Raw genomic sequence first — 17,741 nt, 5'->3', positions numbered from 1 at the left:
AGTCATTTTCTTTCACCACTTAAACATCATTTACTATCATAGCAAGAAGAATTTTTTTTTGCCTTGTGTCATATTGTTTTTATTGTATTTTTCTAGAGAAATTGTGCATTTGATGCCCTAGATCAGGTGAGTAAAAGAAGTATTTAATGCTCATATATTTCATGGTGCAGGTGTCCTCGTGGTTCAGTCACAGGTCAAAAGCATTCAAAAGGTTTGTGAAATCACCAGCAGCTGCAGAAAGTTTTGTTCCGGCCTCTAAATGAGCTCCTTGTTCCAGTTGCAGCAGCCAGATTTCCTTCCTTCTGCTCTGTTTAGATGAAAATATCGTGTTACTGCTGCACAGTTAGAGGGCGGTCTCTGATGGAAAACTGTTTGTCTTTCCTCCCACATGTGTGCTAAGTCCACACAGTCACGCACCACTCCTCTCTTTTCTTTACATAACACAATAATCGGGCTTTAGGTTCTTTTGCAAACAGACGCTGAGCTGCAGTTGAGCACGGATGCTTCAGAGTTTGTTTCTTTGCTGGATTTAAGGTGGGTTTCAACACTGTTTCTACAGAACTTAAAGGCCTACACAGCACTTCTGAGCAAAGGAGACAGGAAGAAAACTTTTAGCTTGTTAGCAAGTCCCAGCTGAATGCAGATGAGGAGATTAGATCAGTAGTAAGACCAGGCATTACTCAGCACATGCATTCTTCTGGACTTTACTGCATGCATTCCTGCAGCCGTGTGTTTATTTTACTTTGTGCAAATCAGAAACCATGGAGGAAAAAAGGGGGATTCAGAGGTATGAAAATGCACAACTGTATTTAGGAGCACAAGCAGAATGAGATAACATAGACTGTTAAAAATTAATTTTTATAGCGTCGCCTCCTTCAAAAGGCTGAGCAGCTGTAAAAAGACATTTTAAGTTACGTACACGAAGGAATCCCATTCATCATTTACAGCTGTGTTCAATCATTTTCTAGCAGCAGTTTATTCACCCTGTGATGCACTGTTCTTATTCAGCTCGTCATAACTGCATTTTTAAAGCTTTTTATCTTGAAAAAAACAGTTCCATGCTTTTGTCTTTTAGAGTTTATCTGACTGGTTTGTTCACTGTAAACATTTTTTGAACATTTTTTTTGGGAGGGGAACAATTCACTGTTATTTTGTAGATTTTCCTATTTGAGTTATTTAAATATACTGACTAGTAAAAAAAATGTTTAAGTTCTCTTGTTTTTTTTTCAGAGTTCATCCATGGGGAGCCTTCCAGGAGTCCCTCTTCTCCTTCTGGTGGGGAGTTTGTCTCTCCTGATGAGTCCCGGCGTCCTCGGTGGGAAAATCCTGGTGTTTCCGGTGGACGGCAGCCACTGGGTCAACATGAACTTGCTGATTCAGAACCTCCACGCCAGAGGCCACGACATCACGGTGGTCAGGACCTCCACCAGCTGGTACATCAAAGAAAGCAGCCCCCATTACAGCTCCATCACCGTCACCCTACCTGAAGCCAGGAGCATCGAGAACGAAGACTACTATGTCACCTACCTTGCCAAGATGTTGGAGTTCCAGAAAGGAATGTCCTTAATGGGCTTGTTGAACTTCTTCTGGGACTCTTTTGGCATGCTGTCAGAGATCCACGAACAGGCCAGCCAGGTGGTGGTGAAAATATTCGAAAACGAAGAAATAATGCGGAGACTTCATGACACTAAGTTTGACATGGCTCTGATAGACCCAGGGGTGCCTATCGGAGTTCTGGTGGCTCACGAACTGAAGCTGCCGGTGGTTTATAATGTGAAGTGGATCACCAGTGGAGAAGCACATTTTGTGGCGGCTCCATCTCCACCGTCGTATGTTCCGACTAATGGATACGTTGCGTCTGACCGGATGACGTTTTGGCAAAGACTCCAAAACATGCTGCTCTACGGCATGAACACCGCCATCGACAAGTTCATCGTGTGCTCTCACTATGACAAACTGGCGGACAGATACTTTGGTCCCGACGTGAACTTCTATCACCTTCTTCAGGGCGCCGACATCTGGCTCATGAGGGTGGACTTTGTGTTTGAGTTTCCTCGGCCAACGATGCCCAACATAGTCTACATCGGTGGGTTTCAGTGTAAACCATCGGAGCCGCTGTCGTCAGAGTTGGAGGAGTTTGTTGAGAGTTCTGGAGATCACGGCGTCATCGTCATGGCTCTGGGGACGCTGGTCAAAGGTCTGCCGCTGGAGATCACTTCAGAAATCGCAGCTGCCTTTGCCCAACTTCCCCAAAAGGTGATATGGAGGCACGCTGGCGAACGCCCCAACAACGTGGGCAACAACACCCTCCTGGTGAAGTGGATGCCCCAGAATGACCTGCTGGGTCACCCCAAGGTCCGAGCCTTCGTGAGCCATGGTGGCACCAACAGCATCTATGAGGCCATTTACCACGGAGTCCCGTTTGTCGGCATGCCACTACAGTTTGACCAGTTTGAAAACGTTCTCAGGTTGGAAACTCGCGGAGCTGCTAAGACGGTGGAGGCGGTTAAAATCACCCGCCAAAACTTCCTGGAAACTCTGCAAGAAGTTCTCCACAATCCGTCCTACAAAGACAACATTAAGCGACTGTCGGCTCTCCATCGGGACCGACCGATTCATCCTCTGGATGCTGCGATTCACTGGATCGAGTTTGTCATTCGACACAAAGGAGCTTCACATTTGCGCACTGAGTCCTATAAGCTGCCCTGGTACGTCTATCATTCGGTGGATGTTTTCTGCTTTTTCCTGGTCGTCTTCTTGGCACTGACGGCTGCTGTAGTAGGATCCATACGATTCCTATGCCTTCGACTTTGCTGGAGAAGAAAACCGAAGCAGGAGTGACTTAACTACATAAAATATCCTGATGATATTGTGGATTGTTCTGACTGAGCAAATTCAATGAAAAGCCTGATTCTAGCAATCATACCGCAAACACACTGCAGTTTACTTTGACTTAATCTGTCATCCTGCTGCTGCAAAGATGCGTTAAAACGTCAGTTGTGTCCAAACCTGAAAACAGTCCCCGACAAACACGATTTATTCCTATTGTTTGCTAAAAAAACTACAGTGCTCAGGTGCTTTATGGATCAGCACATTCAATCAATGCACTCAAAAAATGCGACAAAGGCGAAAACATGCAATGCTTTGAAAGGAGAAATAAGAAATTTTTTCATGCATTTTGTAGTACCACTGCAGTAACTATACTTATACCATTAATTACAGTACACAGATGTGACATTTAACATTGGACTGATCTGCTGTGTTTCATGGTACATCTTTTTAAAGAGAAAATCAACATTTTACGATTGATGCTGCAAAATTTGTTGCGGATTATTGCTTGAAGACAAAATACTTGATGAAAATAAAACATTAAAAAGAAATTGCTTGGCTGGTTCTATTTATGTTCTCTGCAATAATGTCTTAGAGGCCTTTGGAGGGTAAATGCTGCTTTATTTTGAGAGAAAACACAGGCACCTTGTACAACTCTGATATTCTAAAGGCAAACATAAACATATTCCATTATTATTTAACCTGATAATGATACAACCACATAGTAACTCTTAGTCACCAAGTTAAATCACAGACAGAACGTAGTATTTCTGAAATTAGCATTTACAACCATAACTTGGTACTTATAGAATACAATTTCAGTCGATATAACCCTTAATACTTTAAGTTCTTGGACATATAGTAGTGTTTGGTCTTGAATAAACCTTTAAATCCATAACTTGTTAGAAAGTACTGTTTGAGTAGAATAAACCTTTAAAACTACGTGTAGTGTTTGGACTGAAATAAGCTTTAAATCTACAAGTTCTTGGACATCAAGTAGTACTTTGTGTCGAATACTCCTTGAATAGACCTTTGAAATTTTAAGATACGTGTAATAGTAGTATTAAATAGAGTGCCTGTATAGCAGAGTGGCGACAACTGGGGATTTGACGCCATTTTGTTTCCATTCACTATGCCACGCACTAATGCACCCGTGACTGTGTGTGTACTTGCTTAGCGCTATGTGTTTTATTTGGATTTTTACATTCTAAGCTTTCTAGTCATCGTTCAAAAGTAAAAAAGGATGATTGCTTATCAATAATAATGATTTTTTTTTTACAATTTAGAGGACACAGGAACTCTACTGGAGCCTATCCCAAATATGGGATGCGCAGCGCGAGGTGCACATTCACGAAAACTAGCTATTTGTGGATTGTTTACTGATTTCAAGACATGTTTTGGACAAAATATTTTACTCGCTTGTTTTGTCTGGATGTCCAAGGTTGGATTATGGCCGTTTTTTGTTGAATATTTTCATCTGTGACTCGTTATGAGCCTTCAAAGGTGAGTTGTGCTGTTTAGGTTATTTGTTGTTTGTTGGACAAATGTGTTTATATTACCCGCTGTGGTAATCACATCTGAAAGTGGTTTATACCGGCGGATTCATGAGAATCTAAGCTTTCCATGGGTGTATAATGTTTCTATCATCGAGTTTGCAGCTTCAGTCAATTTAGCAAAATACGTTTGCACATCTCAAGATGGCCTGAATATGGGCCGCTGAAGTTTAATGGGTTACGGTACCCAACAGTCACCAGTAACACATCTCCATGCATGAAAATGGTCAAAGTCAAAATAACCACAACTGCCTAAAATCACATCAAACTTTTCTATCTGTCATTCACCCATACATCATAACATGAAAGTACATACATGGGACTAATCTGGCACAAAAACCATGATGAAGTCGGTTTCCATCCCACTCTCCGGACTTTATTTTCCCACAGTTTCCTTCTTTCGGGATCACTGGGAAACCTAAACATCTGGAATCCCTTCTCTGACCGATTTGTGCACCCAAAGGCACAACAGCCCGTCATTTTTCAGGGAATTTAAGAAGCGTTGGAAGACCTGGAATTACTCTCTGCGGTGTAAACAACGTTAACAGGAAAACCCGGCGTTCATGAATAGGAAACAAAATGGCGCCCATAGATCACGTGACCAAAATTTTTTGGACCTGTCATGTCGCCACTCTGATATACAGGCACTCTAGTATTAAACAGCAAGACGCTCCACCTGGTGGCACAACCAGGTACTACAGTTAATCTGCAATACTTAAAGTGTGTGTTATTTAGAAAAAGACACTAAATATTAAATGACTTGAATTGGATCAGAAGCAATGACAAAAACTACATTTGTGCATCTCCAGTGAAGACCTTAAATGCTGATTTAGAATTAAATTTTAAGATGCTCTAATTCTAACTTTTCAAACCTTGTATTGGCTTTTTCTGGTTGTTTATTTCAATTAACTGGGGATCTAACTGGGGATGCTCTAATTTTTGGGTCCAATCCAAGTCATTTCTCAGAGTATCTGGTGATGCATTTTTTCCTGGATAATACTTTTGTTACAACTTGTTCAGGGCTGCTTGCTACATCCGTCTTTATATTCAGTCTATGGGTTGAGCTCTCGAGACTATAAAGGCATCTGATTCCACTGTCATTGTATCTGATAATGACACAAGCATATATTTTAATCAGAGGAGGATAGGAATATTCCTGGTTAAAATAAGTAAACCAGCAGATTCTTCTGTTTGGTAAAAACTATGGACCTGTTAACTGCTTCCAAACTGTCTGCACACTGTAAACCCTTCTGATGTGTCTGATTAAGACACGTTTCCGGTAAGTGGCCTTCATAATTTTTTCATCTGTGATTTTTTTGAGATAACACTTATGTCTTTCACCAAACAGGAAATATCTGTCAAATAAAAATTACAAAATGATTTATCATTTTTCAGTCCTTAATATACAGCATTTTAAATTCCAAATATTTGTAAAAAAGAAAAACAGCTAATCAAAAAGCAGCAAAAAACATAACAAAAATGATGAAATAGTGTAACATTACATGGTGAAATTGTTGAAAATAATGTCAAATATATATAACTTAAATATAGTAATGCTCTCATTTTAGGGTCGCACGCTGCAAAAACAAGTAGTCACTATTTGTAAAAATACAGATTTTTGACACAATACAAGAACTTACTTTAAATTCAGTTTCAATTTGAGTTGAATGATGTGGACATTACTGTTGTCATTTTTTAAATTTATATTTCTTGACATTAGTTTTAGAGTTTTTTAAAGTCAGTATCTGAAATAATATTTTATAATATTTTATTCTGGTGATTTTACTGTATATTATCTGTAATAAAAAATGGAAAAATAAAAAAACATTTTTAAATATTTAACTGTTACTTCTAGTAACGGAAACCAATCTGCTCTATTTAAATATAGTAACAATGATGACATTAAAATACTACTTTTAAAACTACACATTTTGAGCCTTTAAAAAAATAATAAATATTTTTTCTGCAAATTTCTCTGTTATTAGCTGTAGATTGAGAAAACAGGGAAAAACTGTAAAACAAGAGAAAATTTGAAAAACTTAAAGGTAAAAACTGTTTAAAAACATTTATTTTTTGGCAATGTAGACATAAATATTGTTTAATGGAAATAAGTCCTAAACGGTGGAGCAAAAACTTAAATATCTGATTAGAACTTATCTCGTATAATTCACAGAAAACACTCCAACTAAATCTAAGCTCATGGCTGTAAGACATCTAGAAATGTAGATTTTTTTCTGAACCACCTGTGATGATTTTCTCATAAACTTGTTCTGCGATGAAGGTGGAGACTAATCCTGGACTTTACTCATCCAGACGACCAGATAGATGAGGACGAGGACGAAGCCGACAGGGATGATGGTGAGGACGACGACCAGGCTGTGAGGAGCGTCCTCCAGGAACTCCTCTCCTTCGCCTCCTTTACTGCAGTTGTGGAAGTATGTGGAGTGGATGAAGAGGAAGAAGTCCTGGATGTCGGGGTTTGGGAAGTAGCAGCCGAACAGACGAGTCAGCTTCTCCAAGCAGTTTGTCATTTCATGGTATGGCCTGCAACAGATGAGGAAAAGTTACAGATGCAATGTCAAAAACCCCAAAACAAATTTAAAAAAAAATCTTAATGTTTTTACAGTGACACCCAAAAATTATGGAAAAGTAACAGAAATTAACTGTCTCATAACAATTGTAATAATATTCCATCAATTAAATACATTTTCTAGCCTTAATTTTAAATGAGAACAACAGTATTTTTAGTTTTACTTAACAATACATATTTACATGTGTTAAAACCACGAAAGTACCGATAATAATAACAATAATAATAATAGTAAAAATAATATTTAGAGATAGACGGATGCTTATACTAATTATACACAAATAAAAACACATCTATTCCACATTTTTGTTGTGAAATCTTCAGTAATTGTACAAAACATCTCTCATTTAAAAAACAAATCTGTGTAAAATTACACAATCAATTCTTCTTTTGTCTGTTAAATGTCCCTAATTGCATGAAATGTTACAATTCAAATTAACTAGCAAAATTACAGTAAATTTATAAATATGTTTTATCTGTTGATTTCAATTTTTAAAAAATCTCAGTTTTCTTTCTAAAAATGTAGATGTTTCATTATAGTTACAAGTTTTCAATGTTATGTTACAACAGACATGTAAATTCAGAGTCTCTTTTGTAATTTCAGTCTCATGTATAACAAAAAAATAGAGAAAAAAATGCACAAAAATACAGAAAAAATTGTAAAATTACAGATTTTTATTACAGTGTAGTGTGAAATGATTCCTATATTATGTTTTCAATGCTAAACAAAAAGCCTTAAATCAACAGCTGCACCATTAAGTGTATGTGCATGAATTACTTGTATTATTTATCTAACCATTTCTTATCTATCTGCAGTGAAATAAAAAACATAGAATACACATTTTTTTGGGGAAAAGCATTAATTATTTCTAATATTCCTAAAATTATTGTTGTTAGGTCATCATTAATTACATATTTCACATTTTTATACCACTGTTCAAACCACTTTGTTGAAAAAAATAAAATCATCATTTAATAAGTGAATAATAATCGTAATATTTGAACTAGTAGTTGTATTTTGTTGTGATTCCTTCTGTTGAAGTTTTCATTGAGCTCCTTTAATATACTTTAATGTGCAAAACAGCGCCTCTCTGGGTAGTAACGGCTGGTCAATGGGAGTCACTGAATGTGGTCAGAAACGGTACTGCAGGGTCACCGTCGAGGTGAAATTTATTAAATAATTACATCAACAGACGTAAAGCTAATGTGAAGCTGTAAACGGACAGAACTGTGGAAGAAGAAGCTGCGAGGAGGAAGGAGAAATTCTACTGTAATTTTTTGACGAACAAAACTTTGAAAATTAGCAGAAATATTTCGATAAAACAACCAGGAGAGTTCGAGAGCTAAAGCTAGTTTACCAGCGATGCTAACAAAAAAGCTAACAAGCCGACCTAGCTTCTTAGCTAGCAGCCGCTGACATTTGGCGTTTTGTTAAACAAGCAAACAAACAAACAAACAGTGGATATAATAGACCACGGAGATGGACGACTTCTAAAAGTAACACAAGCTTCGGTTTATGGTGAGTTCTGACTGTATTTTTTTTAACATTTTATTGTGTTTGTGCTAATAAAGTGGACGATTAGTGGAGGAAGTACTTATATACTTTATTAAAAGTACTAATATCCCCGTTTAAAATAGTCCAAGGCCTGGGTTTAGAGTGTTACTTAAGCAAAAGTACACAAGTTTTTTTAAACTTCAGAGTTAAATTACCTCCTCTGTAGTAAAGAAATAATATAATTACCAATAATAAATAATCATTTCTGTACAAATTAAATGTAAAGTAGAATCCTGCAGGCATTAGCAGGCTGTTATGCACCTAGTATGTAGTTAAAATAGTAAGTCATAAATTTTGATATAGAAATAAGAAATGGTGTAATTTTACAGTCAAATTGCTGTTTGTAAAAATACAGATTTTTGATGTGGCCATTGTTCACAGTTTTACTTTACAGTCATGATGTAAGTTAAGTTAGTTTTTCTGTTATTTGAAAAGATGTTATGTGTAATTCAACAAAATAGGGAAACATTGACTTTTTAAAAATGTAATTTAGGTATTAGTATATATATATATATATATATATATATATATATATATATAAATAGCAGATAATAATGCTGTAGAAACTGTGTACTAACTACGGTCAAACATTGTAAAACAAAGTAATGGTGTTTGTGAAGCTGCAGATTTTATACCTGCACGTTATTTACATTTTATTGTAAAGTCAAGTTGTAAATCAGTAGCATTGCAATGACTTTACTAAATATCCATGTCATGTATTTTGACACCAGCACTGATGCAAATTCACAAAAGCAAGACAGAAAAACAAGCAAAACAACTGAACAATGCCCGGATAGCTACAGGGCATTTACATCATCCTTCGGTCTTGTTAATCCTTATTTTCCCCTCCAACATTGACATTTCCAGTCCTGTATTCTGTCCATTTGTGCTTCCTGTAGTCTCAGTTTGTGAGTTAGTTTTTCCATTATGTGGATGTCCTTAATAATTTTCAACCTTTGGTCCTCTGTTGATGCTTCTGTTTCCCAGTTTCTCGTTCTGCCTTTTTTTGCATGCCACTCGCAGTATTTTCACTACATATCTGTCATTTCCCTTCCCACTCTCTTCAAAGAAATTACAAAGATAAAGCACACTGCCACTCACAGGGATCTCATCACACATTATTTGTTGTAGCTCTTCACATACGGTTTCCCTAAACAGTTATTTTCTCACATGTGAGTGAGCTACATCAAGTTCTCCACGCTCATTCTGATGTCAGTTTAAATGTTTATTTTCATCTTTGCTGTAATAATAAAGCATACTAAATTTTTCTAGTGGATGTGTGATGAATCTTCCACATATTAATCCAGTCATCTGTAATTTCCATGTTTCGTTCCTTCTTCCAGTTATGTTTGATATAATTAGTTGTATGTTGCTGAAATTATTCTCATACTACTTTAAAGTGGAGGTATTTTCAGTGTTCTTAAGTTGTTTGTTACCTGATGACATTCTCCAGGATGCACCACTTCTCTGGGCTGATTGACTCCATTTCCTGGTGAAAAGTTTCACCACAGTAGTGAGTGGACTCTGCCAGCAGCTCCTGATGGCAGTGTTGACCTGGAAATATATTTTCTTGCTCCTGGAAACTCTCTGCAAAGTGTTAAATACAGCTTCTGACATACGTGAACTAGCAGCGACACACACTTATAAAACAAGCACCGGCTTAAATGAATAAACTACGTCAGTTAAAGTGTCTCGATGTGAAAGGTTTTCTGAGACGTTACGAGCTCGTTGAGCAGCGATTGTTTATCTCGGCTTCTGTGTGAAAGTGAAACTGGGTTGCTGGTCGCTCGCTGCACTGTTTTAAAGTTTCAGCTGTATAATGCACATTCTCCTAAGAACAGGAAATTTAAAGGCACAGATAAGAACCGGGGATTTCCTTTCCTCATGCAGAATAAGTAGTTTTCGACTCACCGTCATCCTCTGTGATTACGGCAGACGTGTAGTTGCTTTCCAGCTCATCTTCAATCTGAGTCTTCTCGTCTGAGTACAAACTGGATGTGACGTTGTTTGGTTTCCTTGTATCTGCAGGAAAGATTTAATTCACTTTATATCAGCAATGCTGTGTTTGCTGAGTGAATGATCTCAAATCTAGGTCTTAAGTGGCAATCATTGCTTTTTTCATACTTAAAATGTTGTCTACTTGTACAGATTTAATGGTACAACAAATTTTTTAGTGAATTTTCTTTCATCGTTGGTTAATGAAGTTGTTTTGTCTATAAAATGTCAAATGGGGGAAAATGTTTGTTTCCCAAAACCCAAGATGACAGAAAGATAATCAGTTTACTCTCATTGAGGAGAAAAAATAAACTGAAAATATTCACATTTAACAATCTGGACTTTTATACTACTGTATTAACTTTCTGTTGCGATTTATTGGTTAAAGAAATAGCAGTAGTACTAGTAGCCGTTTTGAGAAATGAGTAATTATCTCACAAATTTTCATCTGATTTCAAAGATAACTAAAATGTTCTGGGGTTCTTTGCCTCAGTTTTCCTATTGTTGACTAGTCATTTACAATACATCTATTGATTATTTCCTTGATTAACCTGTGAGTTGTTTGGTCAGAAAATGGTGAAAAATACCAATCTGCATTTGTTTGCTGTCATTAAGGAGGAAAGAAACCTGGAAATATTCACATTTAAGATGCTGGGATTAGGGAATTTTAACTTTATTCTGTTAATACTAAGTTTATATTGCAGTTATTAGCAGCAGTGGCAGTAGTAGTACTATTAATAAGTGAGTAATTATCTGACAAATTTTCATCTGATAACTGACATTTTTAGGGATCCTTTGTCTCATCCTCTTATGTACACAGAAATTAAACATTTGGTTGTTTTTAATCGGGCTAATCAATGACTAGGGATGCACATTTTAAGCAGTTTTCTAATCTGATAATTGGCAGCAACATCAATCAGTAATTAATTAACAATAAAATGAAATGGTGGACTATTATGTTGTATTATCGGAGTTTTGTTTTTGCAAAAAGCAGCTTGACTATAGTAGTGGAACATTGTCTTAGCATCTCTCTGCTGGTCTGAATCCATAAACTGCCACAGAAGTCTTTGTCATGGTACCCCTTGCTAGCTAAACTCCCTCTGTGCTCTCTGCTGACCAACCCAGAACTACTCAGGTTACTGCATTATTTAACAGTAAGAGGCAAAAACAGGTACTGCAGCTACTTTATCAGCTATTATGATATTTATTAATCAATTATTGACTCATCACTATCATACTTGTCTAGGAAAAGGTTGAGGATTTATTTGTGTGGGTGGATGACAGAGATGCATGCAGAGATTCATTCAGTTTAGAGGGGAGAGCATAACCCAGGCTGTTTTCTGAAGCTACAATTTACAGATGTTCTCTGAACGCCTCATTAAAGCTGTTATATCTCCACTCAGTCACTGAGACAGACTCAACCAGGATTGTGACCAAAAATAAGTTTGAAAACAGTGAAATAGGTCATTATAATCTTGGATTTACCTGAATTTAAGCTGAGTTATTTTGTCTACCTATGCAGGCCTCCCAGAGATGCTCAGACAGACCTGCTTAATGTCAGGTGAGACTGATTAAAATATTAACACTCCCATTTCAAAATTTAGAGCACATCTCAACAAAAACAAAACCGAGTTTCAGAATAAGAGCATGAAAACGATTCTGAGCAAGGTCCCATGAGTGCCGCCTGCTTCTGAAACTGTGGAAATGTGGGGCAGAAAATATAATTCATCTACTGTTTTGACAACCCAGACATTAAAGTCATTTCCCCCAAAATGACCTGCCTCCAGCTTCTGCTCTGGTTCCAGATGTGGATATTTTATGGTTTTATGTAACTACTGATCCATTTGTCAGTCAACGCTGAATTAATCGGCAACTAAATAGATTTGGTTTAATTAACGTTTGCTGGATTTAACAAATGTGAATATTGATTTTGCCATTTTGGATAGTAAAGTGAATATGTTTGGGTTTTGGTTTGTTGGTCAGACAAATTTTAAGATTATACCAGACATTTGTTCACGTTTTATGGAGAAAAAACTAATCATCTAATGCCCAAAATAACTTACAGATTAATGAAAAATCAAAATAATTATAGTTACAGCCCTGATAACCATTGATTGAATGTTTTGAAGCTGTTGGTTAAACAGGAGAAGTAGTCTGAAGATGCTGAAATTTCACAGATTAAAGAATTTATCTGTTAATTTAGGAAGTAACTGAAAACATTCGTTAGTTGAAGCAACAAAATAAACTTACTGTTGTTGTTTGTGGACAATGTGAATGTTTGGTTTCTCTCTGTGAGGTTGGCCGCTTGTAAATCCACAATACCTGCAGACACAGATTTAACAAATGAGTGAAACGTCAAACTAGCAAGCGTTTAAAAAAAAAAAAAGGGAACATGAGCTTAATTTGCTTCTGCTTTATCCTTCATCAGTTTCACACACAGGCAAAACAATGGACGCTCATGGAAACAAGCAGCAAACACCAAAAAAAAACAGGAAATACCATCTAAACCTGAAGCACCACATGTGAAGTGAGATGCGAGGATGAGAGCGGTGAAGAGCAGATGGATGATCATGGTGGACAATGAGCAGCAGAAACCTCCGAGGCCGACCAGAGCCGAGGTCTGAGGCCAAATGCCTGAAGGCTCAGCGGGTTAAAGAAGCCCTGCCCTCTTTATCTGAACTCTGAGACTGAGGGGATGTGCATGAGTGCTTTAGTGCTGTAATCATAAAAGATGCTGATAAACATATAAACAAGGCAGATGAGGGTGTTACGGGGAGTCAGCGCAGACAGAAAACTCAGCACTCAAAAAATGCAGAAACAAAGATTTTATGACAAGAAGCAAAAAGCAAACAGTACTGAAGGGAGAGAGAGGAAGGTGAATGAACTAAGGAAAGGGTTGAACTCAACCTGAAACTAGAGGGCGGAGTGGAGAAAACAAGCCAAGGGACACCAGTAGGGACAGGACTACAGCTATGAACAGGCTAAAATATAAGATTCAGCAAGGACTAGACAATGGAGAAACACTCAGGGAAAATAGGCCAACCAGGGCTAGGTAAAACCGGGCTGTCGTATAAGAAACATTAACTTTATGAATGCATAAACTACAGGGTGGGCCATAGGATTCCATACATAGGAAAAATAAGCATTTTACAGCCATGGCCATAAGTTTGGACACAGGTACTATGATGCTTGTGAATCTTAGAAAATACCACAAAATTGTCACTTACAATACAGTACACAACTCCTGAGAACTGTATTAAGTTTCATATTTAAAAAAACATCAAAAGAGTTTGGTGTCATTTTGTTATTCTTACCAAATTCGGTTGTGAAAGTACTGCACAACCGAAGAGAATATTTGCCATTTATTGCTTGACAAATGTCTGAAACAGTTAATTAAATATAATTTGCAGTTCTATAATAAGGAAAATATTTGTTAATTATAACATGTTTCATCCTTTTGAAGACGCTGCAGTCCAGGATGGTGGAGTTGGTCTTCGGGACGCGAGTTTCACCTTAACGACATCAAGGATCCACCATAACAGCGACTTAGGTAGGAAAACACAGCACTAGGTAGCAGTGACTCAACTTTTAAAAGAAAAAACATGCAAGTATTTTCTTTTAAAAGTTAATGATTTAATCTACATGACTCCTAACTACAAATTTAACTTGTCCATGGTATAAAAACATCAGATCATCCTCGCTTATGCTGCCGTTCAAAAGTTTGGGGTCACTTAGAAATGTCCTTATTTTCCAAAGAAATTCTTTTTTTCCAGTAAAGATAACACTGAATGAATGATAAATCCAGTGTAGACATTGTTAATGTGGTAAATGACTATTCTAGCTGGAAACGGCTGATTTTTAATGGAATATCTCCATAGGGGTACAGAGGAACATTTCCTGTGTTCTAATGCTACATTGTGTTAGCTAATGCTGTTGAAAGACTCAGTGATGATTAGAAAACCTTTGTGCAGTTATGTTAGCACATGGATAAAAATGTAAATTTTTATGGAAAGCAAAAAATTGTCTGGGTGACCCAAACTTTTTAACAGTAGTGCATGTCTGAATTTCTCAAAATGTCAAAATACCGTCCTTTTTCCAGGCTTGACTACAAAATAATACACGTTATGACGCTAGATATCCCCATAAACAGCATGTTATACAGCAGGTGTCATTTTTCTGTAGTGTTTTAGTTCTTGGAATGATGATATCATTCATTTCTGAGTTTCATAGATCGTATTCGTCTCTGTCATAGAGCTCTACTGTCGTCCACACATATAAAAAGCACATCGCTTTCAAGCTGCAAGTTATCCGACAACTATTATGGTTTCAGACGTTGTTTCAGGCAAAAAAATAATCAAATATTTGCTGTTTTTTGTGTGGCAAATACAAGGATTTGCTGGTTTTCTTTGTCACACATGACAGTAAACAGACCTAATAATAATTTTAACATATTTAGTGTTATTTAGCGTTAGCAATGTCAAGCATCTCTTGACCTATTGATCTCAGTGTTTGTAAAATTCTGCCCATTTAATGTATTAATATCGAGCCAATGCTGATAATGCTATGATTTTATTTTATGGTTTATTTAAAAAAGGTTAAATACATGCAGTTTTTAGATTCTTAAATACGAGGATTTGCTGCTTTTCTTTGTCACACGTTATAGTAAACTGAATATATTCCAAGATAATAATTGACATAATATAGATAAAGATTAATCAAGCACATAATGTCTATTTGCCACTCTAAGAGGAATTTTAGTTCCTGAAATTGTTCCTTCACCATATTAACTTTGAACTAATGCTGTTTATGCAAAGTTTTTTTTTTTTTAAATTTAAGATCAAATGTATGGACTTTATGGGGATGGCTAGTAACTACGTCATCGTGTCCAAAAACGTCAATTCCGTGTCCTACCAAACCAACGATATAATGGTGCTGTGTTGTGTCCCGTGTTGCAACAATAGAAATGATGTAAATAAAACGATATCTTTCTACCACTTTCCTCTGGACGAAAAGGAGAAGATGACTGACACTGATAAGGTAAGTCGGATTTCTAATCTTAGAAAACACGTTTAGCGCTAGGAGCTAACGTGCGCTAGCTAGTATTAGCCGCTTGAATCATGTTATCTTTTTGTGTTATGAGGAGTGTTTGGGCCACATTACAAAAGAAACTAAAAGTGGTCGAGATTAAAGTCTCTGATAATAAGTTTATACTTTTAATTTATAAGAATAAAGTCTGAGACTTTTGTCCCAGTTTTGGGGACTTGGACTTGCTTGACCAATCTGCCCAAAATACTCAACTTGACTAGGATATGGGTCTATGTGACTTGGATTTAATTGAGTCCAATACTTGGACTGACTTGCTAAAAATGTTTGGCTAAGATTATTTTAACTGTTATGGATTCATGATTAGTGTAAAGAGATGCGTAGTTATTTACATATGCAAATTAGCCATGTGCTCCCCTCACAAGTTGGCGCTAGAGTGTGCTGCTGGGAATTTTTCCCTTTAAAACCACCTGCCACTCTGTTTGAGTTGTAAGAGTTAAGACCTCGCTTTACCGACTTTGGAAAATCCGCAAAATAAGATGTCACAGTGAAAAAGGTGACCGGTTCTTTCGCTACTGTCATTGTGTTTTTCGTTCGGTGTGCCGCGGCGTAGGACACGGAAGTGGTCCGTGACATCACACTAGCCATTCCCATAGCTTTGCAAACATGAGGTTTTCTGAGTAGTTAACTTTCTGATGTAATATAGACAAAAAATGGCTAATTGCTATGCAAAGAATAATTTTTGAATTTTTAGTCTATTTAAAACATTTCTTTGGTTATTGATGGAAGAAGTTGATTTCATGACTTGAATTTCTCAATGTTGATGCAAATCTTTTGGAATTTATACAAAAACACCAACTATATGTTGATGATAGTTTCAAAAATAAGAGAATTTGATGCTTTTCTTTGTCACGTGTGATAGTAAACTGGACAAGTTTGGGTTTTGGGTTGTTGATCTGACAAAACAGGACATTTGATGATGTCACTTTTTCCCATTTTTAAACAAAACAAGGAATAATTTAGTTCAAAAACAATCAATTAAAATAGCCGTTTACTTTTTTTGACTTCTACATTTCTGCTGAATTAAATGCTAACTAGAAAACCAATTTTTTATTGATCCACTACTGTAAATAGTCCCAACAAAGGCACTATTTTCTCCTGTTTGCTCAACATTTGTTTAATACTACAGTGTCTGACTGTTTTGGGAAATGACAGTGCCTTTTTAAAGATGAAACTGCACATTTGTGACATATTTTAACACCGTGTGAAGTCAAAAAGTAGTGCGAACCGTCTCCAAAACACGGTGTTAGTTTCAGTCCTCTGCTGTGGTTTGTCGACAATAAGCAGAAGCTTCATGTTTATCACTGTCGCTGAGAATAAGGGGAAGTACTGGTATGTCCTCACTCCTCTACTGACATAAACACATGATAATACGAATTGCTGCAGCGCTGCATCTCCTGATTCTGGTGGGACTGTCCCGATGTTGGTGGTAAAGCCAGCGAACGGGGGCAGCACGCCCAGTTTCTTGTTCGTACTCAGATAGCCGGTGAAAACACTCTTAAGGGATTTCCTTCTTCGTTTAGCAGCAGCGAAAGCGGCTCTCTGGACGGAGAATCAGGAAGCTGGTGCAGCTTGAAAGACAGACATAAACAGAGCGCCTTCTGCCTCGGACAGATCTGATCTGTTTGCAGCAAAATAACAGCTGAAACAGTCACTGTAGTTTCAGCAAAATTTCAGGTGATTTTCTGCACACTTTCATCTCCTGAAAGTTAGTTTACATCTTTAAAAGTGAGTGCGTTTGCCCCAGACAGCCACTACATGCACCCAGCAGTATAAAAACAACAACGTCCTGTGTTTTGTGGTTTTAATTGCGCAGGATGTCAGAGCTTTTTGTAATGGCGTCTGTCTTCACCTCAGCCGGTGGAGACAGGAAGCCGAGTTCTGGCATTCAGGCGTGTTGAAAGACATCTGAGTGGGTTTGAATGGGCGAGAGTATCCTGGTTAGGACCGGGTGTTTGAGGCACTACGTTTCTGTGTTTGCACAAGTAGACATAAATCCGAAACTTGGTTTTAGCTGGAGAATGAAAGTGGAGGGTGTGGAGTCAAATATATGTCAAATGTCTGTACATGTGCAGCACGTAGAGAGAAACAGAGTCCCTTCATGTACAAAAAAAGG

General features: G+C 37.2%; 2 protein-coding genes across 2 annotated transcripts; one reads left to right on the top strand and one right to left on the bottom strand.

Moving 5' to 3' along the window:
• The first annotated feature begins 375 nt into the window (after window positions 1–375).
• LOC110959478 (UDP-glucuronosyltransferase 1A5-like) lies at window positions 376–3,380 on the top strand. Its single transcript, XM_051939832.1, has 2 exons — window positions 376–534; window positions 1,231–3,380. Exon 2 carries the CDS (start codon window positions 1,240–1,242, stop codon window positions 2,839–2,841), a length of 1,602 nt encoding a protein of 533 aa, XP_051795792.1. The 5' UTR covers window positions 376–534; window positions 1,231–1,239; the 3' UTR covers window positions 2,842–3,380.
• A 49-nt stretch (window positions 3,381–3,429) lies between these two features.
• Window positions 3,430–17,513, bottom strand: LOC110959502 (uncharacterized). The gene is made up of 6 exons (XM_022206385.2): window positions 17,478–17,513; window positions 16,978–17,167; window positions 12,773–12,844; window positions 10,439–10,549; window positions 9,964–10,114; window positions 3,430–6,926 (listed from the first exon to the last, which is right to left on the bottom strand). The coding sequence occupies exons 1-6, from the start codon at window positions 17,511–17,513 to the stop codon at window positions 6,671–6,673; spliced, it is 816 nt and encodes a 271-aa protein (XP_022062077.2). The 3' UTR covers window positions 3,430–6,670.
• Window positions 17,514–17,741: the final 228 nt, after the last annotated feature.

This window comes from Acanthochromis polyacanthus, chromosome 19 (assembly GCF_021347895.1).
Source record: "Acanthochromis polyacanthus isolate Apoly-LR-REF ecotype Palm Island chromosome 19, KAUST_Apoly_ChrSc, whole genome shotgun sequence".
Classification (NCBI taxonomy): domain Eukaryota; kingdom Metazoa; phylum Chordata; class Actinopteri; family Pomacentridae; genus Acanthochromis; species Acanthochromis polyacanthus.
This window is presented reverse-complemented; position numbering and strand designations above follow the sequence as displayed.